General features: G+C 44.4%; 1 protein-coding gene across 1 annotated transcript in view; it reads right to left on the bottom strand.

Annotated features, from left to right (window-relative positions):
• The window catches only part of LOC111862734 (POU domain, class 2, transcription factor 2), a 201,733-nt gene extending 179,611 nt beyond the window's left edge, over positions 1-22,122 (bottom strand). The window contains exon 1 of the mRNA XM_023848368.2: positions 20,616-22,122. Coding sequence (XP_023704136.2) covers positions 20,616-20,940 — 325 coding nt within the window. The 5' untranslated portion in view covers positions 20,941-22,122. The remainder of the gene's footprint in view (positions 1-20,615) is intronic.
• Positions 22,123-26,485: the final 4,363 nt, after the last annotated feature.

Below are 26,485 nucleotides of genomic sequence, written 5' to 3'. Positions count from 1 at the left end.
TTTTAAACTTTTTAACCACAATTTAAACAGATTGCACCCCTCTACTTAAAGCGTTAAGAAAATAACACACGTTTATACAGAGAATCATAATAAGCATAAATACTGCCTCGGGGAAAAAAATTCATAATCTTAATTTTGAAACATCTTCTGAAAATTGTAGGAGGGTACGCGTGACAAAATAACGGGGTTCAGTTCGGATTATTGGATTTATTGGCACCTTGGTTAAAACCTTTCTTCATTGCACTTAAATACAGCACTATCGCTCATTTGCACATTTAATATTTCACCGTTGCACACTCATCAGGACTCCCCGTCTTTACTAGTCGTCTATCGGCAACGGCTTTCAACACAGAAACTAGCGCTTCAGACCACTCTGAAAGCAGGAGTTTTATACCTAACCCTTCAGAAGTCAGCGGTTAGCAAACGTAACATATGCTTCATCATTACATCTGAATCTTCCCTACATTTCAACTAACTGCATTAACTGACTGGTTATGTAATGAGACCCTGCAAAACATAACTCAAATTATAAAAATGTTTAGACGAATTCACTTTCTGTTAAGCCCTCCGATGTTTAATTGCTATTGATTACGACATATGAATTTAAACTAATGATATAAAATGCACTGCTAAGAACAAGATAATTAACTGATGCAATTATGGCAAAACAATGGATGGTTTATTATCTTATTAAATTAAATTGAATCAACTTAGATAGAAATCTTGACAGGCCAGGATATAAATGTCTGTACGCATCGCTTCAAGCACAGGTCTCCCTCTGAGACATGGCAGTGGATCAAACTTCTACATTACACCCTAGAAACTGTTAAACAGCCCAGCGATATTAGTGAGGAGGCGATCGGGGATCGATTCCCGATAGCGATGGCAAAGTTGTCCTTGTGCTTAAGTAATTAAGCATTACGCCATGAAGGCATATGGGGAAATAGGTCCACGTTTACTTGACCTCGGCTCAAGTTGGAGTTGAGTGGTCAGCTTCACGCCCCTGCCGCTTTAACCCTAGGGAAAGAGCCTCCGGTACCCACTGGATAGGAGGCCGGATGGGTCCCAGACAACTTTACCTTGTATTGGGGTTTTATTCAGGTGTGTCTGGCAGAGTTAGGACTAGTTCTGCTGTTGTCCAGTAGGTTCACTGCTACTGCATTAGCGTGGTTTTCTGGTTTGCTGAAGTATTTGGTACTCCACTTTTTACTTCACTGAGCACTGTGTTCATTTGTAGATCTTCATGGATCCTGTGAGTGTTTATGTACCAAGGTGTGTTCAGAATGGATCGGAGAGTCTTGGATTGAAAGCGCTGGAGAGTTTCGATGTTGGAATTGAATGCTGTCCCCCATAGCTGAAATCCATAGGTCCATATGAATTTGAGTACTGCTTTGAATAGGAGGAGTTTGCTTTCTGTTGATAGTGCTGATGTTCTCCCGAGTAGCCAGTTCATCTGTTTCGCTTTTTCGTTTAGCTGTCTACTTTCTACTTTTGAATGCCTGAACCAATTTTTATGAAACTTAATATGCATATCATGGCACCTGATCCCATCTCATCAGTCTGTGTCTGTCTGTATATGTACCCCACTATCTGCTAGGCAACGACTCGATAAACCGTTACCGCTGCAACTAATACACACGCAACAATAAAACTGATGGACGCGTCGTTTTCTGTGTTGTCCGTGCTGTATCAAACAAGATAGACTATCGGTTCTTCCACGTCTTTTTTTTTTATTTTGTAGTTCACTTAACGAAGTTGTCCGTAATACAGGCTATATATAGATTCGAATGATCGAAGGAAGAATGGTGAGTTCGATAGAACATGGAAGGAGGCCGCTGTGACATTAATTTAGGTAGGCCTATTATCCCGGAGTGTGCCTGGAGGGAGTAAGGAAAACCACGAAAAATATGGGTTATAACAGTCGATATTTCGAGTCGAACTAGGCACTTCACGAATGATTTTCAGGATCGTTGCTGTTTTCCGGAGAAAATTTGCCTTAATCTGCTTGGTACAAGTGGAAAAATGAGAGACTATCAGATTCACAAGAATCTCAGCTCCGTGTAGTTATTGAGTAAGAATCTGTTAAGATTAATTGTACTTATGAGATCTGATCTTTGCTAAGCGTGAGGTTGGAGTTTTGTTGGAGTGATGAATACTAAAATGGAATTCCGCCAAAAACTTGTGACGCTCCTAACACGAAGTTCCGTACTCTTTTCCGGGGAAACGTGTCCACACAGCTGTTCCCTAGCAACGGCTGTTGTACCGTTGCCTGTTTACCCAACTGATACTTGGCAATGGTTCTATATGCCACAATATTTACTTTCAGGCTGGTTAGTGACACTGTATTACTCAGAAAGTGCTTACTCGACTGGCTTCTTTTAGGGAATGTCCGGCTATGAACCCAGCCTCGATAGTTGCTATATTGCCTGACGTGTTTCGTGGGTTTTCTGTGTCTCTCTAGGCAAATTTGGGGGTAGTATGCCAAATTATGTCAGAACTGCTTCCGTACATGCACTTCCCAATCATTACTGTCTTGTCATTCTAACACTGTTCGGTAAGGGGTCTGAGTTCCTGCCAGCGCCGTTAAATAAGCCAGAAATAAACAACAAAAGAAAAAGAAACTCCGTGATTTCAGTCCGCAAGCGAACTATACCGACCGAGCGACTGCAGCTTGTCGGCGAAGTTAGTGCCAACTTTTGCGGATAGAGGGTGTCGCGTACCTAAACCCCATGGCCGTTAATATCGGTTTTCTAGACCTGAGCCGCTATTTCCTTGAAACAGCTCCTCAATTATCATCACGAGGATGAGTGGAATCCGTTCCAGACCCATCACTTCTCAGAAAATAAATCTGGTAGCGCCGGGAATCGAACCAAGACCTCTAGATCTGTAGCCAGGAACGCTGAACACTAGACCACAGAGGCGGCACTGAATATGAACCAATATACATGTAAATGCAGTGACAGTATTATTACAGATGACTTAGAGAGATCGCCCAGAAGGCGTTTGTGCCTGCATGAAAATATTATCCCGTCACTAGCCTGAGGTGACTGGAGACAACTACGAGGAGCCTCAATTATAATGCCTAATAAAACCCGGCAGGGATTCAAACTAGGTATCACCTGACACATGTAGACGAACCAATGCGTTCCTAAGCAAACACATACATACACATACATGCAGCAATCCTTTGCCATCAGCAGGACTGAGTTTCGTGGGTGGAAACCCGGCACTGTGGGAAAGTGATGGTTAGGAAAACTGGCGATTAGGAAAAATGGCGGTTAGAAAAACTGGCGGTTAGGGTAACTGACGGCTAGGCCGCGCCATAGCTCAAGCGGTTAGTCGCTGGCTTCCCACCGCGGCGGCCCGGGTTCGATCCCGGGTCTGGTCAAGTGGGATTTCTTGTGGACAAAGTGGCGCTGGGGCAGGTTTTCTCCGAGTAATTCGGTTTCCCCTGCCAATCTTCATTCCACCAACTGCTCCACAATCACCCTCACCTATCATCTGGGGCTGGTACAATAGGCCAGAAGGGGCCGCAGTACAAGGGACTTAGTCCCACCCCATAGCAGCAAAAAAAAACTAACGGCTAGAAAAACTGACGATTGGTAAAATGAGGGCCAGTTTTGATTCTCATCAAAGCTGAAGTTGCCTGTTTCTCCACTAAATGTAAAGAATATGTACTAATGTGCTTGGAAATAATTTAGACATAAAATACAAACAAAAAATGCCAAAGAAGGCCGCATCATAATGACAATATAAAAGCTCTTAAACTGGTTACGACTGCCGTTAGAGCTCTGCCCCCAGCGAATGTGCACTTGCCTTTCTCTCGATGTGCACACAAACTGAAAGCCCCGGACACAATTCCATCAAGCACAGCGGTTTGCACAACTAGATACAAATACAAATTCGCGGCTCATGTCCTACATCATAATGTTCTCGATTTTTCTCTGCCTTCAGACAAAACAGAAAGAATCGATGCTCGGCCAGGGCCCATCTTCATCTACAAGTATTGTTTCTGGGCATTATCCATCTTCTTGTCTATATTTGGAACCTGTCTAATTTTCCAAAACATAACGTTTCGGAGACTGGATTCTGCCTCCGTCTTCAAGTAAAACCTATTCAGTTGGGCCAAACAGACAGAGCTGGTCCCTATCTCCGGACAGCTATGCCAGTTTCAAGAAGGGGTACATAAATCAAATGTCTCCACTAACTCCTAACTTGTCCTGCTTACATCTCGGCAAGGACCGCAGAGAAAACACTATTCCTCCGTTACTGTTTATGGCTGATGCCCAGTAACGGCCCTTGTATAGTTCTTTACTTAGCGGTCGTTGCCTAGCAACGGATCTACAAGCCACAACACGATGGAAACCAAAATATCTATGCCTCGCTGAACACACGAGAAGTTCCACTCCTGAAGGTGCAACATAACCTCAAAGATGTATCATTCTGTTGTTTGTTTAACGACGCTGTCAATAAGGAGATGATGGCAGGGTGATGTGAACGAAGCTGTAGCGGTCTCGCCCACAAGCTGCTTGCAGGGCCTCAGTTAATACCTGTGTCCTAGCCGGATTCAAACCGAGCGTCTATCGAATACGAGTCTACAGCGTTACCTCTAGACCAAACTGTTTGGCCAGAGAGGGCTGAAATAAACGCCATGACCATTCGTCTCCCATCTGAGGGATTTTCGCATTGTCCTGGAAACTTAATGACTTTTCACTTTTGGTTGATTATGCGCTGCTCTATGTTAATATAGCGTCCCTCTGTTTGACGAGGGTCTCACTTCGCGTCCTATTTGCGAGTTTCTCGAATGACTGTCACCGACAGGCACTCCCACCCACGGAGTCCTACCGACTGCACTTTAGCTAAAAAAGTGAAAAAGCAGCCAAGTCCCTTAAGGGCTGCAGAGCCATAGAAGCACAGATTTTGGCATGCAAGAGTCAAAACGTTCACGGTTGTGAATAGGAGGATTATTGGCTTCCAGAATGTGGTGTCGTGTACTATGGTACATTTTGCTGACGTTTCAGAGAGATTTGTTGCCTCCATCTTCAGGATAGAAGAGTAATTCATGACTGGAAAAGAATGACAAGGGTAAAGAGACACGGGTACCTGAACTCCGGACAATTTGAAAGTCAGAGACGGCTTGGGATACCATGCCTGTATATGAGAGGATAATATTAAAAGGACCTTAAGAGAAACAAAAGTACGACGGCGAACATTCGGGTTCCATGAAAGTATAAACTTGAACTGCGCACAAGCAACTATCATGCACTTTATCCTACAGTCCGTCTGTCAGTAAACTGCTTAGTCTCGACCGCAGGCGAACAGGACCCGCAATCGAGTCTTGTAACACAAATAAAATTTCTTTGTGTGGGTTATTTGACGAGCCGATCACAGTGGCCGTGAGGTCTAAGGCATGAACTGTCTTCGCAGCTCAAACACTGGGATCGTCGGTTCGAATCCCACTTTAGATGTCTGTGTGAAGGTAGCGGCCTTGCGAATGGCTGATGTCCCTGCAAGAAGTCCTACCGACTGTGTAAAAACGTCAAGAAAAAGGAAAGGCGGCCAAGGTGTAACAAAGACAGACAGAAGGATACAAGGATGGACGGATGGACAGACAGATAGATAGACAGACAAATATCTGAGTTATATGAAGTACCTTGATCATATGGCGACAAAGGTCTCCTGGAACGGTCAAAGTACGAAAAAACTGTAGAGGTAGCTTGTGTCCTAACAGAGATTCGAACCGAAAACCTCCAGAACACAATCCCAGAGCGTTACCGTGGAGGCAGACCGCTCGGTGGCAGAGAAATATTATGATAAGAATGAAGAAAAGTCATACATTTCAATGTTCTACAAAAGTAGCCATGGGTACACTAACTGACTTACCGGCACGCGTTTCGCACAGAAACGCACGGAATGCTGGGTATTAGCAACTGCCGGTGAGAAGCAAACAGAAACGGAAGTTCTGGTGTGATCCGAGTTGATAACAAACGCCACAAGACTATTAATACAATGCTAAACGAACTGTGATGAAGCAATTAGCATTGCAAATCTTAGTTCCATTAACCTAATAGAAAGAATGAATGAAAGTTAATGAGACGGCTTGTGCAACTGCAATGGCTTCACACCAGTTTTCTAAAAATATTTTTCGTCTTCGCTAATGTTAGCCTTTACTTATGAGTTACCTATAAAATAACCACCTCGACAAACTGATATAGAAACAGCAGACCTGCCACCAATGATACAAAGGCAGGTCAGTGGACGCGAACCCGAGCCAGTTACATCTGCCTCACACCCTGTGTCGGGCTCCGGCAGCTTTCTAAGTCAGTGGGGGCATGCGGTAGATTATTTGGTGAAGACACAAGCCGGAAGATCGCGGGTTCGGATCCCTATGACGTAACTGCATTTTTCAATTTACCTAATCCTTCCAGCCTCTAACAGAAATGAGTATAAGAAATTTTCCTGGGGGTAAAGGGCAGCCGTCGAATAAACCTCAACGCCATCTGTAAGCCGATTGCCTAGAAAATATGGGAGCCTCGATATCTCACAAACCTATGGGTCTCCACGCCTGTTAGAGGAATAGCCTCACCTTTTACCGTTTTATAGACAGACGGTATTACTCCTTAGACGGGGGATCAGCCTGTGTCACGGTCGCACAAACAGAATAAATGCACACAGACATCCACGCCTCGAGTTGGACTCGAACCCACGATTCCACTGATCGAGCGAGCGAAGACATTTCATGACTTAGACCGCGCGACCACTATGATCGGCAATGCTGTAGTTAGTGAATAGATTAGTGTTCAGAACTACGGAGGCAGGTAACAGCTCTTTGCATCAGCAACACTTTGTCATTGGTAGCCGTGGGAACGGCAGAGACAACGATGCTCAGAGATGCGAACACCTTACAAAAGAACAGCTTAACAAATAATAATAAAAAAATTAAATATTCATGTGGAGTTTTTGTGAAGCCACAAAATTACACTTCTTTCGTTCTTTTTTTTCATTGCATGCATCGCATGTTTACTAATCACCGTACGTAAGTCGAAGCAAGTGTTCTTATTTTTACATAATAACTCCCACGTCATTTGTTTATGCTGACTCATCTGAAGAGATCGCTCTGAAGCAATAGTGAGAGGGAAGGGGAAAGCGATGTGAATAATACACGAAATGGCTCCAGGGAGGACGGAACCAGGGGACAGGACGGAGGGAAAAAGAAAAGAACGTAAAAATAAAATTGAAGAAAAAAAAAAAGCTTCTTGGAATTCACAGTTGATGATGCAATTAAAGAAAGGGCAGGTAAAGTTAGACTTAATGTAGACACGATGATAAAGAGTGCAGCATAAACAAAACGTTAAAAACTTTCAGGTCTGGTATAAAATGCCTTTACACATGTAGACTATAATGACTTCTGGAATCCGCGTCAGGCATCAGTGGTGATGATCAAATAATTGTTCTAAAAGTATTTCTGAGATCTGTCAGACGGTCTGCAGGAATGCCTGTCTCCTGAGTAGGCACATCCAACGCGATGAGCCAAAACCAAACGAATCCTCACGAGGCCGAAACATGGGCTTCGGTTCTCATGCAACTTGGATTTCTACTCAAATCCTCGTCTCATTTGATTTCAACAGAAGTGCATGGACCAGTTTCCTGGCTACGTTCTTATCACCCTGAGAAAAGAATGCATGGACAAATGCTCGTGTGTCCGTCCGCACGTTTCAAATCGAGAACCACTAGATTATTAACAATTACGTTAAGGATGTTACACGTACTACTGGAGACCAATCGAAATACGTGCATTTTTAGCTTCCTATAATCAGTGCTAGCAACGCGGCAGAATTGCGAATTTATGAGGTGTGATTGACTATAGTGAAGTACCGTAAAATGGCAAGTATGATAAACATACGGGCAACAGTAGCCTATAGTAACTGTACAGCACACTGATGATGGAAATCCTGACATCTATCAGTAGCGGCGGAAACCACAGGAATTACATTAGAAGGAAACTCAGGAACTGTGTAAACATAACTTAAAAGAAGCACGCGGTAGCGAAGTTGGTTGAGGCAGTATACTACTAGCAGGTTGGTCGCGGGTTGGATTCCTGATGAGGGCACTGGGTTTTTCAATCGACCTAATCCTTTCAGCCGCACTATGGCCTTAGGGTCGACTCAGCCTCTAACAGAAATGAGTGCCAGTTTTCTTTCTGGGAGTAAAGGGCGGGCGGCACGTAAGGCTGACAATCTCACTGCCATCTTTGAGCCGACTGTCTAGAAAATGTGGGAGCCTCGACGGCTCACAACTCTATGGGCATCCGCGGCCTGTTACAGGGATAGCTTTAATTTTACCTGGAAAACTAAACTATTTGGATTCACACTAACAGAATATAAAGGGGCTGAAGTTGTGATAAATAACTAAATAATGGAATAATTTAACCCTTTAATTATTTCCAATTCACAATTACTTATATTCGAAAAAAATCGGAAGATAAAAAAATAAGGCTCTCCTGCAACAGACCGCGGAGGCCCATAGAGTTGTGAGGGTCCCGTATTTTCTAGAAAATCGTCTCACACATGGCGGTGAGGTGGTCAGCCTTACGCGCCGGCCGCCATTTAGCCCCCACCCCCGAAAGCTATCTGTACTCATAATGTTTTATTTTAGCGTCCTGTTGCACTGATTCTCGTCCATGATGTGTATGTATTGACCGTCTTGTAGTGCACTCACATGTCACTTCACTACATGTATCGGCATCACTGTGCCATCCTCAGGTGTGTTATTTACGTCAAGCTATTGCATTGCTCGCCATCATGTGTCGTATATAAAATTATCTAAAATGCACACTTTTCACTAATTATAAAAAAATTTATATATATATATATAAATTTGTTAATATCCATCATCTTACACGTCTTAACTCAAACTCGCGTACTACGTCATTCTTCCTATATTTTTGTGTATATTGTGTCTTATGATGTGTCCTTTTTTGGCTGCGAGCGTTGTACTAATTTCTGTTAGAGGATAAGTCGACCCCAGGGACACAGTGCGGCTGGAAGCGATTAGGTCAATTGAAAAATCTAATGATCTAATCGGGAATCGACCGCGCGGCCTTCCGGCTTGTAGCATAGTGCTACCGCGTTCTCCACTTACGGCTGTGAGAACTCCAAAACCAATGAGGACGAACTGACCTACCACAAGACATACCTGAGGCTGGGCTTGAGCAGTTGGCGCCTCTATTGTGCTCCTAATAAGAAAGCATTGATAACACGACACAGCAAATGAACACCTGTTGTTCAACACTGACTCCACTTCCTAACACATCACGTGACACTTCCTTGAATGGAAGAGCTCACTGTTCTCATGGGACTTAATGTGCAGATACTATCTTCTGGGAAGTGACTCCGCAGATTTTATCAAAGTTTCGGAGGATCCTGCTACCTCCATCTTCAGGGTAGGAAATTAAATTGCACGGGCAAAAACTGTGAGTAATGGACGGAAAGTAGGAAACGGTACGAAGTCAAAAGTGAACAAATGGAGTCCTGCTGCCTTGTAAAAAATATAGACATATTAAAAGTCTAAGAGCGAACCGCCCTTCAATTTTAATTTTGTCTTTCCGTCTCCTTTTCATTGCCCAGTTTCACTCTTAATTTATTTTTGGCGTTAGTTCGCATTAAATTATTTTACATTAATGTATACTTTAATAATTACTCTGAAAGAGGTAAAGCTATCCCTGTAACAGGCCGTGGAAGCCCATTAGTTTGTCAGGCGTCGAGGCTTCCACAGTTTCTAGACAATCGGCTCACAGATGGTGCTGAGGTCGTTAGACCTAAGCGCCGCCCGTTGTTTACCCCCAGAAGATTCGTAGTACTCATTTCTGTTAGGGGCTTGGTCCATCCCAGTGCTATAGTGGGGCTGGAAGTATTAGATCACTTGAAAAATGCAATAACTTCATCGCGAATCGAACCCGCGACCTTCCGGCTTGTAGCATAGTGCCTCTTTATGCTTATTGTACATTCAAATACACATCTAATACACCTTACGTCTATGAGTGAGGCCATGTTGGGAACCACAGAATACGCAACTTTATTTCAAATAACTGACGTGTCTCCAGGTATCATGATTTCCTGCGTAAGGAATATATTCTCGCTTACACCTGGTGTCTTTACAGGTCTATTGGAATATGATGTTGGAGCCATATAACTCCACTTGTGATCAAACGACTGATCCAGTTTCACATTAAACAAGAAATTCTCCGCCATCTGAAACCGCAAGACACTGCTCTTTAATCGGAGGCCCCTTCTAATGTTTAAATATTTAATTTGAATCAAGCTGCTTGTTTCAGTTCTCTGCACATTTTCTTACCGTTCTTTTCATCCTGTCCAAGTTTTTGCACCCCTCCGAAATCTCATCTAATTGAAGGCAAAGATTTCCCTGTAATGACTTACGAGGAAAAGTCAGCAAATAGATTACGAATGGAAGTAAAACGGCTGTAATGCAAGTAATAGGTTTTCTATGTGTATCAGTAGGTAGTAGCACAATCCAGCTTCATAACACTAGGTAGCAGACGGGCATGCGCATGTTCAGAGGCTGGTATCAGTAGTCAAGTTGGCGACCGTGATAGAAGTGTTAACTACCGAAGAGCAGCGTTCTGTTGTGTGTTTTTTGTAGGCAAGCGAAGTCAATACAAAGGATACCAACAAAGAAATTTTTCCTGTTTACGGAGGGAAGTGTTTGTCGCGTAAAGAGATTCACAACAATGCGGAAAACGTTTCGCTGATGATGAAGAGGTTGAAATGGAGGTGCGGAAGTGTCTGAGACAACAGCCAAAAGACTTCTATGCAGTGGGTTTCGATGCACTGGTAAAGCGATGGGACAAGTCTATCACTGTTGGTGGAGGATATGTCGAGAAATAAATGTTTCCTTAGGTTAGAATATGACCTGTTTTACGTTTTATATTCATTTGTGACCTATTTCCGGACTCTCCCTCATAACTAAGCATTACGTCGTGAAAACATATGGATGAGTGGCGATATAGCTCCATCATTCTCAAACCTCGCCACCGACGGTGAGCGGTCAACTTCTCATCCCTGCCGCTTTACCCCTGGTACCCATCAGATGGAAGGGGGGGGAGAAGATATGGAGCAGAGAAAATCTACTTCGATTGCCCGGTCGTCGAGCTTACAGGCTAGTCGCTCTACCGACTGAGCTATCCCGGCTTCTTTCCCACGTATAAATGACCCCTTCTTTTTCTTCTTCTTCCTCATGATGACCAGTACAACACATCTGAGAGCAGCCCACACGGTGACTCTGCCACAGGAAATATCTTGACTTGACCGATGTCATGAGCCACTTTAATCCTTAATCTGTTAGTGGAAGAAACAAATTCACGACGAATTAAATTGTCATGGCTATGAAACTGGACGGTTCGTGCGCGTACACAATTACAGCGACCTCGTCCTGACTCCAATTTTACTGACAGCAACTACACTAGGAGTTACTGGCCGATGGCTCCTAGAGGTGTCAACGGATAACCAGTTTACGGAGTTCCAAGACATGATAAATTGAAAATGTACACCTTAGAGATTATGTTTCTTATTGCACACTGCAATAAAATGATCTTCTGTTCAATATCATATTTTGTGGTATTATAAACCACAATTAAGCTAAAGCTATATCCCTCTAACAGGCCGTGGAGGCCCATAGGGTTGTGAGACGTCGAGGTTCCCATATTTTCTAGACAATGGGCTCACAGATGGCAGTGAAGCTGTCAGGGTTATGCGCCGGTCGCCTTTACCCCCAGGAAGATTCTTGGTGCTCATTTCTGTTAGAGGCTGAGTCGCCCCAGGGGCCATAGTGCGGCTGGAAGGATTAGGTCAATTGAAAAATCCCTTAACCTCATAGGGAATCGAACCTGCAACCATCGGGCTTGTACCATACGCTACCGCGTCCCCACAATGTAACCGTAACCATTTAACTTCGTCACTTGGTCACAGTATTTTCACAACCACAGCTGTGATAACCTCAAATCTTGCAGTAAGGGTGTCTTCCACTCACTCGAAAGTTCAGTGAACCCCGAGTCTAGGGAAAGGACAATTTATAAGTCAAGGTTAAGGTTTCCTGGAATATGACGTCGTGTAGTCTGGTAATTACACACGTTTGGAGGGAACTGACGACGGGTTTCTTCCCCCGAAACATTGGTAGAAATCTGTCATTGCGGAACACAAAACTCTTCCTAACCACAAGCATAGAGACTGGTAAGGGTGTCTGAGGGGAAGAAATTGAACCTACAACAGAAGATGCAGCAGGTAGGAGGCTCCACACACTTTACAGCCTTCATCAGACTCTGTTAGGGTGACCAAATCAACTTCGGCGAGACGGACGAGACCTGTGGCACTAAGGGGAAGAAGCCAACTCATACAGAAAGATCTATGTGCAGATGGGAACATCTATCTGTCTATATATATATGGCTCTACTGTCCTTTGTTGGGCCTTGGCCGCTTTTTCAGGTTCTTGATCTTTTATAAAGTCAGTAAGACTCCTTGGACAGGGGATCAGCCAGTCGCAAGGCCCCTACCTGCACACAGGACAGCACAAAGACAGAAAAGACGAACAGAGTTATCCATACTTTTGAGTAGGATTCGAACACACGATCCCAGTGTTCGAACGGGCAAAGATAGTTCATGCCTTAGACCGCGCGACAACTACGACGCGCAAATAGGATGATAATACACGGTAATTAGAGCACCTTTAAAGTGTCTTAAGTTTATACCTACGTAAACCTTCTCGGATGTGTCGCCTTGCAGCCTGGTTTGTGGGCACCAAAGTTTCGGAGTACGTAACTATCTCCAATACAGGCATAGAAGTGCTGATAACAATCTATCAGTCTTGACGGCGTCTCACCCCAGAAGACAGTAGCTTTCTCGAAGCTGTAGTTTGTATCTACAGGAGCGACCTTGATGACCCTTATTGGCCAGATCAGTGAAAAGGTGAAGTTGAACTTGTGCCTAATTAACTAAGCACTACGCTTAGGAGTGGAGCTAGACGGGGGTCAGGGGTCAGCTCCACGTCCACACCGCTTCAGTCTCGGGGGAAAGAGACTCGGTTACCCATTGGCTACGAGGCTGGGTGGGCCCCAGAGCCTCTCTGGACGTTGGGGAGAAGAGAAAAGCCTTGCTCCCGCCGATAATCGAACCCCGACCGTCGAGCCCCTAGCCAGCAGCTATACCGACTGAGCTATACCGCCTCCCATTTTTAAGGTACAAGGATTACGTCAATTATAAAATTCAAGGAACTCATCGGAAAAGGAATCCATGACATTTCCGTTTGTAGCGCAGTGCCCAAACCCAATACGCTACCGCATGCCAGTCTAGTTCGCTCAATGGGTTAGTCATTACTGAGAACCTAATAGCTGCTTAGCCAATGTAGAAATTGCGAGCATTTTTGGAAACTCGAACGTTTATTTCGGTATTTACATGAGCCCGCCAGTGGTCCTCATTCTAAGCCAGATTAATCCAGTCCACAAGCTCCAGGCACTTGGATATATATTTTAATATCAACTCGCATGTACGCCTCTGTTTCCCAAAGTGGTTTCATCTTTTCACGTTCTCATATCAAAAGTGTGAACGCACTGGTACGCTACATATTCAGCCAATCTTATCCTTCTGGTTTTGACGGTCAAATTATGTTTCGTGCAGAGCACAAATTATGGTTCCTGTTTATGCTACTTCCTGCGTCTTTGTTGCGAATATTCTCCTCGGCATAACATTAACCTATGGTGTTACCTCTGCGTGGGAGATCAGCTTCCAGAAACTCACAAAACAGAAATTAAAATTGCTGTGGGCTGGCAATGCCATAGCTCAGGCGGTTATTCGCCGGCTTCCTGCAGCGGCGGTCCTGGTTCAATCCCATGTGGGATTTGTGGTGAACAAAGTGGCATTGGGGCAAAGGCCGCGCCATAGCTCAGGCGGTTAGTCGCCGGCTTCCTGCTGCGGCGGTCCTGGTTCAGTCCCATGTGGGATTTGTGGTGAACAAAGAGGTATAGGGGCAGATTTTCTCCGAGTACTTCCGCTTCCCCTGCTAATTCTCATTCCACCGTCTGCTCCACTTCCATTATCTATCAGGGACTAGTACAGTAGGCCAATATTGGCCGACATACCAAGTGGACTCAGTCTCCCCTCAATTCAATAAATTAAAAAAAAAACTCGCTGTGAGTTCCGGGGGGCTGTTTCTCAGGAGGTAAAGCGGCAGAGGCGTGAAGCTGACAACTCACCTCCACGTAGTGAGGAAGTCAACAATGGCACAGATACACCTCCACACCCCTCATGTATTCCTGTCATGGTGTTTAATTAATTGAGTTCAGGGACTTTGCCTTTTATATCGCACAGAAGACAAAGAATTGCGGTAAGCAGAACTAACTTCCTACCTGTACATTTATGAATATACATTTTGACCTGAAACTCTTGACGTCTACAGATAGTTCGATGGCTGTACGGTTGAGTTCTGTGACGAGATCCAAATTACTTGCTTCGGTTAGACGCAGATCTGAAAGTAACGCTTGTAAACTGAATATCAACTGACGGCGGTAATTACATAAGTAACACTGTAAAGCTATCCCTGTAACAGGCCGTGGAGGCCTATAGGGTTGTGAGACGTCGAGGCTCCCACATTTTCTAGACAATCGGCTCACAGATGGCGGTGAGGTTGTCAGCCCTATGCGCATGCCGCCCTTTATCCCCAAGAATATTCCTAGTACTTATTTCTGGTAAATGCTGAATCGACCATAGGACCTTAGTGCGGCTGAAAGGTTTAGGTCAATTGAAGAAAGAATTACAATCAGGAAAGCGAGTTATATGACATAACATAAAAGAACAAAACTAATTGTGCACAAATATGAAATATGTATCAGGCGCTACAAATAATTTGAAAATTTACGTTTTTTTAATATACTATTACGCCATGTAATCTGATAGATATGTACCAGCGTTTCGGAAAAATTAAAATTTTTAAATTCGCAGCGTGGGGGGGTGGAGTCCAGCTGGGTCCACTCGGCACGGCGGCCACTGATTGGCCGACTGTAACTGTACCCGGGTGATTATGATGGAGAATTTGGTGGAATTAAATTGGCAGGGGAAACCGAAGTACTAGGTCAAAACCTGCCCAAGCGCCCCTTTATCCACCACAAATCCCACCTGACGAGAACCGGGCTCGAACCCGGGCCGCGGCGGTGGGAAACCAACGACTAACCGCTTGACCTATGACGCGGCCAGCGTTTCGGAAGAACCTTCTGACTCTTTCTTCAAGGTAGACTACGATGACAGCAGAACTTCTAATTTAACAAGATATCATAATCCACGAAATTTTAATCTTCAAATTCATCGCCGTCAGAAACTTAAAAAATATTTCTTTTTACCTTATCACATTAATTTTCATTACAAATTATTTCATGAATGGGATTTAGTGTGAATTAACTCGTCAGAACGAAAATATAAGAAATGTTTTGCCGTTTTATGGATGATTATTATAATTCTCTAAAACTTACGAAGTGCCCATTGCTTCCTGGATGAGAAGTGTACTTTGGCACCGGCAGACTTCACGTACAGCTCAGCACAGCGGCACGTGACCCGCACGACACAATTCGACAGCAAACTTCACGTTCACGCTTGCTACCGGTCGCTACACTTCGAGTCGTGTATTTTCTTATCGAAACCTATGTAAGTGTGCTTCCTGCCTTCAAAATCTGTTCACATTTCGATTCTCCAACACTGGAGTCGAACCAGCTCTCAACGACAGACACAAACACGGCACTGCAGGAATATTTATCCGAACGAACAGACTTGTCTATAGGTAACACTCTATATACTTGCATTTGGGAGGTTCTCGGTTCGAGCTACTTCCGGGACACACTGTTTTCGCCGGAATATTATCTCGATTAGGCCAAAATCGCATCCATTCAAACCCTTTCCAATTTGTCTATAATAAAATCGTAAGCATACAGGTTCGGTGCCGAGAGCGGGCGTTAGATAACGAAAGGGGAAACAAGGTAAGTTTATATGAACTCATACAGCCTTCAGATGCCTGACTGAGTAAACCTCAACAAAGCAGGAAATATTCCCATATCGTAACAATTCCAGGGCGATAACGCTTTCCTAATTACAGTAAATCCCCGATAATCCATATGTCGGATAATCCGGATCGAAATATGAAAGATGAAAAATTCTTTTCACAGTTGAGTACATAGTTCAAAAGACACATTGGATTTAGTAGCAAGAGGGATTAGAGCAAGAGGACCTTTATATAGATTGGACTGAGGGCAACTGGAGAGACTGTTATAACAGGAAAAAGCATCCAGGATTGGTTTGAGCTGGATGAAGGAGATAGAGGAAGAAACTTGCAGTGATAGTTTTATACTAAGTTTTGTTTGTCTTTTAGGGCTATTTTTGCTTCACTAATCCCGATTATCGGTTAATGCGGATGACGCTCCCAGCCCAATTAATCCGGATTAGCGAGGGTTTAATGTATACCGAAAATCCTACAACTTGTGAGAAAATGCTGCTCTACAGTTCTCCTACGAAATATTTCTCGCCCGTAAACACGTAACGAGCTCTGCTGGAGATGTGAGCGCAAGAGCGGGAAAGTGCTCGCCCGACGCTCGTCTGCGATTTCACCAGAACTGGAGCCGCTCCACAAATGTTAGTGAGCCTCCCGAATATCAGATTAAATAAAAATGATTTCACCTATTTGCTTCGGGACGGGGAGTCAGAAATGGTGAAGTTATGGGCGGATTTCTTAAACATTTCGATGAGAACGCAATCAAAATATACATGCTTTACTGTTCGTGAATAACGCATCACCAAACGAACTACAGTGAGCATGCGAGACATAGAGAGTTGTAAATTTTAACTCGGTGTCTTTAAGCGAGGATCGACGGCTTTGCCTTGCACCTGACACTTCCCGCCGGTTGTTTCCTCGTCTGCTGCACTTCAAACAGAATTAGCACTCTAAATCCACACGTGTCTCTCTATTCTCTGCCCAATATTTTAAGGACAATTTGAACGTTTGAAATATTTCTGACGTTACAAAAAATTGTGTCAAGTTGTTTTGTACGGCGCCAACTGTCTGCATCGGCTTTCAGGTCCTCCTGTTAAGGTGACTATGAAGCGTATGTTGTCTGGGTTGTAACGCCGTGTAGTTTGGGAAGAACTATGGCGAGTTCAGCTCGCCGCTGTCTTCGACTGGTTTTTTGCTTAGTTTAATCTTAGGTCCTGAAGATGGCAGTGATACCTTCCTCCCAAAGGTTGGGCTGTTTGGATCTACAAGACTCTACAACTCAGAAGCCTGCGTTCTTAATAGTCACTTAGCCAGTCAAGAAGTTTTACCCTAATGGCTCATTACTTTAACCCTCACTCATTCAATGTAACTTAAACTGTTCATAATCTCTCTTTAATTTGAAATAATATTAAAATCGCATCAATTGCTATATATTTCGGCCTTACTTGGCCATCTTCAAGTAATTGTTCACTTTTTGAAACCGTCGCACTGCAACAGATATCAAGTCAATATATTTCCTTGCATTGTCCGTGTTTACATGGAACAGGGCCCAAATATATACCTACGAAGGGGGCACAAACATGGACGCCGCAAAGGTAAAATAACGCAGAACGGACAGAACTCTATTCTCAAACATAATCTAGTGTGAACAACTGCCTGAACAAGGCCAAGTGGGGACGAAACATGTTCCAATTTATGGCATTTTAATGTTATATTAAATTAAAGGGAGACTGTGAACAGTTTTAGGATGCATTCAGACTGAGCTGACGAGCGATACGTCAATGCGACAGGGTCCTTTATGATATATTTTAATAATATCCTCCGAAATATAGTCCACTTAATGTTGTATGATTTCTGATCTACGCCTTTTGTGCTACATGCCGTGAACATCTCATTCTCCTTGTGTCCCTCGGCCTAGTATTTTTCTGTAGAGAGCATAAAATTAAGAAATGGTCTCTTGTTTCATAATACTTCAAATAATTTCCGCGGCGCCCATAGAGTTTAGGCGTATTTATATAAAAAAATGAACGTTTTCTGTGGCACGTTTGGGATTCGGGACATGTTCCTGAAGCCTACGGTTCTTTACAATAAATCATTACCAACCGAAATCGGTAAGATAAAGTTCAAAGGCGATTCTGCTGAAGTACAAGCCGCGGTAAGTAAGACACTCACTCATCATAATATACTACATAACTCAGCAAGTTTGGGTACGGAAAAAGAATATTAATTTTATGCTGCTTTTTAGGCCTTAAAATCCGTATTAAAACGGACATACTTGGAACTCGAAGCGATTCTGTACACAAGCGCAGACAAACTGCATTGTCTGTTGCGGGCAGTAACTCAAAAGCGGACTGCGGTAACTTAATTCCACATTGCTATACAGATCACTGTGGGAGCCGGGAAGGCGTAGTCGGTATAGCGACTGGCTACGGGCCGGACGGCAGAGGAGTTCGAGCCCCGGTAGGGTCAAGAATTATCTCTTCTCCACGTCGTCCAGACGTGCGGGTTCAACCAGCCCCAATTCAATGGGTACTGGAGACTCTTTCCCCGGGGGTGAAGCGGCCCGGGCGTGAAGTTGACCATTCAGCTCCAACGAGTGCCGATGTCAAGCCAATAGGTATCTATACATCCAACCCCTCATACGCCCTCATGGCGTACTTAAGCACAGGGACAGCTTTCACAGATCACTCTACCTGTTGATGCTGTAGGATTATAACAAGTGCGGCTGAGCAACCGGCGCTAATTCAATTAACAGCCAAATAAGTAGTTACATTACATCATGTCTAGTAATATATGAACAAAGTGTAAAACGCTTTTTGTTACCCACAGCGGACCTTATGCAGACATTTTAACAACACTCCTGCCAATATATACGGTGGCAACTCCTGTTCAAACGAAGTGCAAATTCTGCAACGTAAGATTCGAGTCCACCCTCATTTCCAATTAATTACGAACACAAGTAAACCTTTATGTCTTAACGTTACGGTACTGGCAATGAAAACAACCATATCCCGGGTGAAGAACGGGTATTCCTTCCAGCATACTATATTTACCTGAGACGCAACGAATGACGAAGTGACATTCTGAAATATCTCGATGACTTTCGGCTGAAGGGGGCTCACAATCTTTACGAATTATGGGTGATTTGGGCAGAAACTTTCAAATCAGTTGCATATCTGTCTTCAAACAGTTATTCATACGGTCTAGCAGTAAACAATCAGTGCTCTTAAACTGTCCAATTTTAATTTTTTAATATTAAATGTCATTTTCTTTCTTTCCACTACGAGCAAGTGTCACGACCCTCTGCAAACTTTTATCCGTGAGACAATGCTAGAAGTGCGGGTGTATCCATCTGAACCAAAGCAGAACGGTAGAAATATTCACTCCCACGGGACAGGGTGCGCGACGCGGCATCACAACTCCTGCACGTGTGTCTGTGTCACCAATGAAACGATTCAAATTACCTATTAACAATTCAACGCACGGTGTGAAGTATAGACTATATACACACGCCACTTAATTTACCACTAAAAATCTTCGCATCTTTCCCACAAAGTGTACTGTTTCGTATGATTCTCGCAATAGACGAGATATTATCCTCAAGAGCATCGGCTTTTGTAGTGGAGAAGCAGTGTGTTTTCTGTGAGACAATGTACGCAGGTGACAATCTGCCGATCACAGCGGCAACGTGGCCTGAAGCAAGAACTGTCTTCGCTCGCTCGAACATTGGGTTCGTGGGTTCGAATCCCACAAAGACATGGATGTTTGTGTGTGGATAGCAGCCTTGCGAGTCCTATCGACTGTGTATAGGATTAACAAACTGAAAAAGCGGCCGAGGTCCAACAAAGGGCTGTAGAGACACAGACGGAGAGAGATGTAATGAACCTTTAGGAGGATAACATTAATTTTATATCTCACGTGAGATAAATACAAATAAACCGATCTAAGAAAACAAATCAAATTCAGTGCATTTTTTTTTGAAAAAAAAAAAAGTTATGTGTCAATACATTTGGCTCCAGCCTCACACATGGGACCGCCTTCACCGAGTTGCACTTACGTTAAAGTTTAAGGTAGAAGAGTATCATCGCGGAGGGATTTCTGCTGCTAGGAGTTGCAGCTGCGAACTTACAGTATCGCAGATAATAAACTTCGCGCTCTGACCGTCTGCGAGTCGAGGAAGCGCGTATTCATTAACGGCAGAAGCCAGTTTTCCGCGGCTTTCCCACAGTCTCACACGTATACCTAAATAATTCATGATCCATAACACGAACACGGCTTAGCTAACTTTATAAGATTTCCTACAAACACTGTTCAGTGCAACGCGCAGACCGTGTGTATAATGGTCACGCGAAATATAATTTCTTTCCCTCAGAGATTACAGAAATATATTAATATATCTTTTAATCATGTTTTGCTAATGCCTATCTGTCCAAAACGAAGTAGAAAACGAGGCAAAATTTCTAATTGAAAACAAATAACTGACATTTACTACACAAATGGGGACACCGCAGGAGAGGAAGAGGGTGAGTAGCCATTGCGGCGGACATGCGGGCACCCGACTAGGGGTGTGGACTCACCATCTCCCCGGAGAGGTCCAGGCGATTCTGCTGCCGAGGGCGAGGGAGGACCAACTCCTTCGTCTTCAGAAGAACTACTGCTAGAAACTTGTTGTTGCTGTTGGTGATAACTTCTACTGAGGGCTTCGTCCTGATTATGTTTGTTGTTGTTCCTGTGATGTCTGGCGATATGGTGGCCACCATTTTGTTGCAGCATCTTATGACCCTGACTCTTAATCGGCGACTCTCTGTGTTTACTCATAGTTCCGACGGAGAAATCCAGGGGCTGTTCTTCATGTGGGCTGTGACGATGAAGCGACGGGGGCTGCTGCAGTAGCATGGGCATGGATGGACTGCTGGGGGTGGCTGGAGGGCTTATCGTTGCCGCTGTTCCCACAGATTTTGCTGCCGAACTGCACAAGTCGTGCCAGGACGCCCACCAGTGATGATGGTCGGGCCCTGCTGGCGGTACCGTGCCGAACCACTGATGGCCCGTTTTACTGGCCACCGCCTTCACGCAGCCCCCCTCAATCGTGTTGTTGTTGTTCGCCGTCACTCCTGGTTTCTCGGTATTATTGTTGCCAAAGCCTCTGGAAGCGACGACCGCCGATGCCTCCTCCACCCAGCGTCGTATAGCGTCTCTATTCAATTCCGCCAGAGTCGCTTCTTTATTCGGTCAGAATACAAAGGACAAGCCGGAGAAAACGCTCCTCGCATGCTTACAGTTGGAGGGGCACACAGTGAATTTCGCAAACCGAAACTGACCAATCACTCACACAATGTCACTCTCGGGTTAGTCATAATGGCTGCATGAACGCGGCAATACTTGAAGTAACGGAAATATGTATCACTTACGACTAACGAATCACTTGATATTCGCATAACCACAGCGAGGCTTGTCACTACCATTCACAGTCACCATCCAACACACGTGGGGGTTGTCATATTCGAGAGAACGGCGACTTTGTGGTTGCATGTCCGTGTGTGGATGTTGGGTTCCAGTTGAATAAAACTCGCCGGGGATGATAATAGGGGAAGGTATCAATAAGACAGGGTTATCGATGTAGGGGCAGGGACGAAGGGGGAGGAGGTATTAATTTTTTTTAAAGAAGGGAGCACCAATTGGCAACCAGTATAAGTAAACACCCCACCTCAGAGCTCCATCTTCATCCTTGTCATATGCCAGGCAGGATAAAGGCCTTTACTGCCACAGCGCACGCGCACACCGTCTCTCATCGCATATTCACAAAGAGGCAGGATAAAAAACACTTCAGTCCTACACACTTCAATATTATTCTAAATTTACGTCTTCGAAACTGTGTCTTGCTCGCTCTGACCCACCAACTTATGTCTTGGGTTCGTACTCCGGGTTCTTGTAGTATCGCTTTGTTATTGAACTCCTGCCTTTGGCAAAAGAAATGGCCGAGCTGCTGGAACCGGCTTCTGTCAGTAACACGTGGTAGTGCCGCAATCTTCAGTTGCTGTTACCGAGATGTGGGTCCACGGACATGACGCCCGTACAACGTACACCGCGCGGCAGCTAGCAGGCAACTGAAGGGACAAGGACTACCAATACTCGACCGTACCCCCTCCCGCCTGACGCCCCCAACAACTGGCCGGCCCGCGTCTCCACCCGCCCGCTAGGCACAAGCATCACATTCTGTATGTCCATCTCTCTTTACTTCCCTTCCACACTCTCCCCCGTCATCAGCAGCAACACACATTCCACGCACGCTAACTTCCTACTACTGGAACGAGGGCTTCAAGAAGACCCATTTGACGGTGAAAAGCCTCAACAAGATGGTAATGTGCACAGCCAACAGGCCTAGCCACTTTACGCAGTAACTGATGCAGGTTCTGAAACTGCACGAACCAACAGAAATCGCTGCCGAAAGGTACACATGGACATCGTTGTGGCAAAGATGAACTTGTCCCGGAGATATATCTCCACTCATTCTTAATCTCAACAGCACACACATAGGTGAATGGTCAGCTTCACACCCCCACTGATTTACTTACGTGGTACCCATTGGACAGAGGGCTGGGGGGTGGACCCTTAAAAGTGCCTGGACAACGTGCAGAAATGAAAAAACTCTGTCGAACCCTGGTGCGCCGCCATCCAGCCTGTAGCTTGTAGCTATACCGACTGAGCTGTCTGGGATCCACGCCTGTCCATCAATATATCAAATTGCATAAACTAAAAAATACTAAACTCCGTGGCCTGTAGTCCGCAAGCGAACTATACAGACCGAGGGACCGCCTCTTGTCCGTGCCAACTTTGCCGGATAGAGGATGTCGCGTGGTCAGCGAAACCAATCCCCTCGGCCGTTAATTTCGGTTTTCTAGACCGGATCAGCTATTTCCTTGAAACATGTCCTCAATTATCGTTACGAGGCTGAGTGTACCCCGTTCCAGACCACTTCTCAGAAAATCTTGTAGCGCCGGGATTCGAACCCGGGACCTCTGGAACTGTAGCCAGGAACTCTGACCACTAGACAGCAGAGGCGGTCATATCAAATTACAACACGCATTCATTTAGTTTCGCGAAAACCGGAATCAGTTTGTCGGACAGGAAGCAGAGCGGCACCAACTCTGTGGGACAGAGCCCATTTTCAGACGCTCGACGCTACTCAGCTGACCACGGAAACTGAAACCGCATTACCCAGTTCCGGAAGGGCCCGTCCCTGAACCAGTTGAATCCTGTCGATAACATAAACACCCTTTTGTTTAAAGTTAACCTACCAACTGCGTTATGGTCTACCAAGTAGTCTCTTCCTTTTGCTCTTGTCACTAACATCTGCAAATAGCTTTGGAATATAGATTTTACTTAAGTGTGACAAAAAATGAATTTGTTAAGAAAATTCTCATAGCCGAAAAATGAATCTGAGACAAATGTACCGAGAATACGCCACAGCCGGTAAGGAGTGTTCGTAAATGGAAAATAAATCTCTTAAGAAAATACAATTGAAAAATAAATGTAATAATTACAAAAATTACACCATAATACGGCAGACGTATTGAGAACTGAATATTTACACGTAACTCACAACGCGCGATTTCTACTGCTAAGCATACTCAACCGTTGAGAGGTGACGAGTTCGGTTATTTTGCATGATGTTCCTAAGCATTCGACAAATGTACAGCGGCGCCGAAGAGGTGAAATAGCGCAGTCGGTATAGCGGCAGGCTACGAGCTGGACGACCGAGGGTTTGGAGCTCGAGTCCCAGTAGATTCTAGAATTTTCATTTCTCAATGTCGTCCAGATCGGATTTGGGGCCCATTCAGCCTCCTGTCCAATGGGTACCAGAGGTTCTTTCCGCGGAGGTCAAGCGGCCGGAGCGGGAAAGTCAAGAAAACGTGGGTTTATACATCTACTCCCCAGTAAGCTTTCAAGGCGCAGTACCACGTACATAATTAGTTAAGCGCAGGGACAACTTTACCTTTCTACACTAGAACCGAGATACGTTGTCCGCAACATGCGAAGGATCTAGAAGCTTGTGACGACCGTACATTAATACAGTTTTCTGGGTGGATAACGTCCAGAAACAGAAGAGCTGAACTTGTGAAGGACTGGGTGTACTACTGAAACCATTTGTGCGGTGCCACACGTTACTGGGCGACATACTGACAGGAGCAGACTGACCGCTCTCAGCCTTGCATGATATGCAGACAGGCATTTCAGAACGCGTCCGAACTCGAGATACAGATGCAGTGACAAGAGGTGGATGCCCAGGAGATTTCCAAGAAGCGTCACAGTTTCGTGTGTGACGGTAAGACGGTGGTAACACCCACATCCGCTCCAAGCAGTAGCAGAGAGTAGCGCTGAGGGCTTCGACGCACACGTTCAGAAGCGATCACTATCTCATGCAGTCGCAAACGCAGGTCCACTCTCTTTCTCAAAGAAAGTGACGTAAGCCGTGTCCTTCCGTTTACTTAAGCGCTCCGCGTGAGGTGTTTCCAGCTGTGATGGGAACGCTGGGGGTTCGAATACCGTTCTAGGCACGTATTAATTTCAAATTCTACTACGCTCTCAAGAAATAATTTCATGGAACTGAGCCCTTCTTGAGAAGCAGCCACTTCCGCAGCTACTCAAGAACGTACCAGCATTTTATGAAACCCGAAGGTTCATTACTGTGTTCACAAGAGTCCTCCACTTGTCCTTATCCTCAGCCAGATTAATCTAGCGCATACCAACCCATCCTATCTCTCTAAGATCAATTTTAATATTATCCACCCACCTGTGTGACATTACCTCAGATAATATCGAATGATTAGATGATAGTGAATAATGAATTGGGAAAGATGTGGAACGAAGTGGCCTGGGAATAATTTAATATAATGTCCCAGAATCGGTTTAGAGGACGTAAGGATATCCTAGTATTTAAATTTCAGACAGTAAAGTCTTTGACCTAACCGATATCTGAACCGATCACCATCCCAATGCAAGTCACAAACACTATCACTCTTTGCTCGAGATATCTGGATAGAAATATTACAACTGGACCATCTCCCAATCTCCCAATTCGTACAGAATGGCTAATAGGTTCGTCAAAATACAAATACTGCTTAATGAAACAACAGAAGAGGGAGCAACACTGAACGAAGGAAAGAGACCTAAGCTAACAGGAGGGATGGGATAAGAAAGGGGGAAGAGGAAAAGCATGGGAGAAGGAAAAACTGGAACAAACAATGGAAGAAGGAAACACCAGAAGAAAGGAGAGGAAGGATAGAAAAACGAAAGAAAGGAAAATGAGGAAAGAGCTAAATAAATGAATATCGGTTTTACATTTGGCATGTTTTTGTGTAAGACGAAAGGCACAGATAAAGATCAGTCCGTACCCTTTAAACTGTGCGCATGAGCAAGATGGCAAATGGAGCATCTCTGAGACATTGCGAAGGACACTGGACGAGGTAATGTTCGTGAGACCCCTTGTGAAGGTACTAATTTTCCTCATCGCCTAATACACAAAAGAAAAGGGCAAAACTGACCACGACTTGCATTCCAACACGTCAATATATCTGCAGCATAATGACAACACTAACAAATATTTATTCATAAACGTAAAGGTGTCCACAAAATTAATTTAGCTATACTTTATATGAGGAGAGTAATGCCCACTCGCAAATGCTCGTGTCTGCGGTCACCGAGAGGTAGATGATTCGCTCACCGTCCTATATTAATACATGTATGTGTTACTCGTAATATTCCAGACAATTTTAACGTTAGCAACGCCATATGTCATTGGTTTAGCGCAAGCGACCGCCAATTGGCGAGCCCCGCTGGTTTACGGCGAACTCCCAGCACAGCTGTGAGCTGAAAGTCATTTCACCGTTACATTTCAGTTCTATGTATATAGAAGTCAGAAGTAGCTGTGCGAAATGCAGTGGAATAAGTCCAGATCTTGGTGTATTAAATCATCGGTACAGAATTAAGTGAATGAAAAAAAAAATGAAACGACAAACGAGCGAGTTCTCAAAGAGAAGCAACATTCGTTCACAAATTATACGTTTTGGTATATGTCTGTATTCCTGCAATAGGAAAGAAAAATTTGAATTTTATCTCTCTGAAGTTCTATAACATCAATATATTTAAGCTCGACTAGAAATATGCTGTTTGTTTCAAGTATCTTTCGTTTTCTTTTCATATTTATCAAATACAACTTTACCTTGTCAGTAATAACTTGCTCCGACGTTCATGTGGTACACATTGTGCTGCTGGGTTTCTGGAATTCCTTCATCGTTTAGTATAGGTAACGCTTGATATACACGCTTTCGTTATCCGCGTTTCCCCATATACTCGATAGTACTTCAGTGTCATACGCGGGGTAGCGACAGAAGCTGCTACGCATGCCCAGACTAGTTGCGCGCGCTGTCAGGACAGGTCCTTTAAT

This window comes from Cryptotermes secundus, unplaced genomic scaffold (genome assembly GCF_002891405.2).
Source record: "Cryptotermes secundus unplaced genomic scaffold, Csec_1.0 scaffold5, whole genome shotgun sequence".
Lineage (NCBI taxonomy): Eukaryota > Metazoa > Arthropoda > Insecta > Blattodea > Kalotermitidae > Cryptotermes > Cryptotermes secundus.
Note: the sequence above shows the minus strand (reverse complement) of the source record. Positions and strands in the feature narration are given on the sequence as shown.